Source organism: Myotis brandtii, unplaced genomic scaffold (genome assembly GCF_000412655.1).
Source record: "Myotis brandtii unplaced genomic scaffold, ASM41265v1 scaffold1549, whole genome shotgun sequence".
NCBI lineage: Eukaryota > Metazoa > Chordata > Mammalia > Chiroptera > Vespertilionidae > Myotis > Myotis brandtii.
Genome location: NW_005355616.1, coordinates 39,456 through 42,548, shown reverse-complemented (window position 1 = coordinate 42,548; position 3,093 = coordinate 39,456). Strand labels below are relative to the sequence as shown.

At 37.0% G+C, this 3,093-nt stretch overlaps 1 protein-coding gene across 1 annotated transcript in view; it reads right to left on the bottom strand.

The window, feature by feature from the left end:
• Positions 1–3,045: 3,045 nt before the first annotated feature.
• The window catches only part of LOC102240800 (zinc finger protein 211-like), a 2,506-nt gene continuing 2,458 nt past the window's right edge, over positions 3,046–3,093 (bottom strand). Inside the window, exon 3 of the mRNA XM_014535974.1 lies at positions 3,046–3,080. Coding sequence (XP_014391460.1) covers positions 3,061–3,080 — 20 coding nt within the window. The 3' untranslated portion in view covers positions 3,046–3,060. The remainder of the gene's footprint in view (positions 3,081–3,093) is intronic.

Here is a 3,093-nt window from a genome sequence, read left to right as displayed (position 1 = left end):
GAATACAACTAAAATACACAACAACCATCAGAAAGAACTCCTGGAAAGCTGGCTGAATGGAAGTCTTAGGACAGTGGTTCTCAACCTTGGCTGCATATTAGAATCACCTGAGAATCTTTTTAAAATCCTGATTTCTGGGCCTCATCATCAGTAACAAAGAAACAGAATTTCCAGGGAAACCAAGATGGTGGCATAGGTTAACAAAAATGAAAGACAAAAATCATTTGAGCATATCAATTGATGCAGAAAAAGCATTTGACATAATCTGACACCCTTTCTTGAAAAAACTCTCAACAAAGTGGGAGGCCAAGGATCACACACATAATGACAGCCTTATATGACAAACCCACAGCCAACATCATATTCAATCAGCAAAAACTACAACCATTTTCCCTTAGACAGGAACAAGACAGGGATGACCACTTTGACCGCTCCTGTTTGATATAAAACTGGAAGTGCTAGCCATAACAATCAGAGAGGAAGCAGAAATTAAATGCATCATAATTGGAATATAAGAAAACTGTCATTATTCAATGATGACATGATATTGTACATAGAAAACCCTAAAGACTCCATCAAAAAACTACTAAATTTAATAAATGCATTCAGAAATGTAGGATACAAAAAAATTAATAACCAGAAATCTATGGCTTTTTTATACACCAATAACGAACGCACAGAAAAACAAACAAACAAACAAACAAACAAAAAATCCTATCTACCATTGCAACAAAAAATTAGGATACGTAGGAATAAACTAACGAGGTAAAAGACCTGTACTCTGAAAACTACAGGAAGTTGAAAAAAAGAGATGGAAGAAGATATAAACAAATGGAAACATATACCGTGTTCATAGATTGGTAGAATCAACATCATTAAAATGTCCATAATACCCAAAGCAAACTTCAGATTCAATGCAATCCCCATTAAGATACCAACCACATATTTCACAGACCTATAATAAGCTCTTCAAAAATAAATATGAAATAATAATAGGAACAATAAAAAATAGCCACAAAAAAAAATATCCCCAGCAATCTTGAGAAAGAACAAAGTTGGAGGAATGACAATACCAGATACCAAGGTATATTGCAAAAATGCCTGGTACTGGCACAACAACAGACATATAGAACAATGCAACAGAACAGAGAATCCCGAAATTGACCCAAGCCTTTATGCTCAATATCTGTCAAAGGAGGCAACAGCATACAATGAAGTCAAGATAGTCTCTTCTTCAATTAGTGGTGTTGGGAAAATTGGATACATGCAAAAAAATGAAACTAGACCACCAACTTATATCATACACAAAATAAACTAAATATAGATAAAGTCCGCAAACGTAAGATGGGAAACCATAAAAATCTTAGAAGAATCCACAGGCAGCAAAATATCAGACATATATCCTAGCAATGTCTTTACGGATAGCATAATGTTTCCATTTCCTAGAGTAATGGAAACTAAGGAAAAAATGAACAAATAGAACTACGTCAAGATAAAAAGCTTCTGCACAGCAAAAGAAGCCATCAACAAAACAACAAGAAAGCCCACTGAATTGGAGAACATATTTGCCAATGTTATATCCGATAAGGGTTTACTCTCCAACATTTACAGGGAACTTAAACACCTTAAGAAAAAGAAGATAAACGATCCAATCCAAAAACGGGCAAAGGACTTAAATACACACTTTTCGAAAGTGGTCATTCAGAAAGCCAAGAGACATATAAAAACATGCTCAAAGCCACTTATCTGAGAGACGCAAATCAAAACGACAATGAGATATCATCTCACACCTGTCAGGATGCCTATCATCAACTAATCTACAAAGGATAAGGTGCTGGCAAGGATGTGGAGAAAAGGAACCCTTGTGCTCAGCTGGTGGGAATGCATATTCGTACAGACACTGTAGAATATAATGTAGAGTTTCCAAAAAATTAAAAATGGAACTCCCAATTGACCCATCTAGGAAAATATCCCAAGAAATAAAAAACAGCCCTACATGGTTTGGCTCAGTGGAGAGAGCGTCGACCTGCAGGTTGAAGGGTGCCAGGTTCGATGCTGCCCAAGGCAACATGCCACGCTGTGGCTCGATTCCCAGTAGGGTGCATGCAGAACGCAGAGATCAATGACTCTCTTATCATTGATGTTACTATCACTTTCTCCCTCTCCTTTCCTCTCTCTGGAATCAATAATGAAATATTTAAAAAAAAAAAACAGAGAGAGAAATCAGAAACACCAATCAGAAAGGACATATGCACCCCTATGTTCATAGCAACACAATTTACAATAGCTAAGATTATGAAATAGCCTAAGTGCCCATCAGTAGATGAGTGGATTAAAAAACTGTGGTACATCTACACAATGGAATACTAGGCTGCTGTCAAAATGGAGAAACTCTTACAATTTGCAACAGCATGGATGGAACTGGAGAGCAATCATGCTAAGCAAAATACGCCAGGTGGAGAAAGATAAATATCACATGATCTCCCTCATTTGTGGTCAATGAGGGAAAATCGCGACATATGTAGTACCATATATATTACTTTAATCAATAAAGAATTTTTAAAAAAGAAATATTGTGAAAATATCCATACTACACAATGCAATCTACAGATTAAATGGAACCCTGAGGATAATTCTTATGGTATTTTACAAAGACATGAAAAGAGAACCTTGAAATGTATAGAAGTAAAAAATGTGAATAGCAAAAACAATCGTGAGTGAGAAGCAAGCTGGTGGCATCACACTTCCTGACTTCAATTTCTTACAAAGACAAAGCAAGCAAACATTGTGTTGCTCAAGAAACACAGACACATATATCAACAGAACAGAACACAAAACACAGAAATAAAGCCAGAAACAAACTTTCAAGTAATCTTTATCAAAACTGCAACACAGCCGAAACCGGTTTGGCTCAGTGGATAGAGCGTCGGCCTGGGAACTCAAAGGTCCCAGCTTTGATTCCGGTCAAGGGCATGTACCTGGGTTGCAGGCACATCCCCAGTAGGAGATGTGCAGGAGGCGGCTGATCAATGTTTCTCTCTCATCGATGTTTCTAACTCTCTATCTCTCTCCCTTCCTCTCTGTAAAAAAATC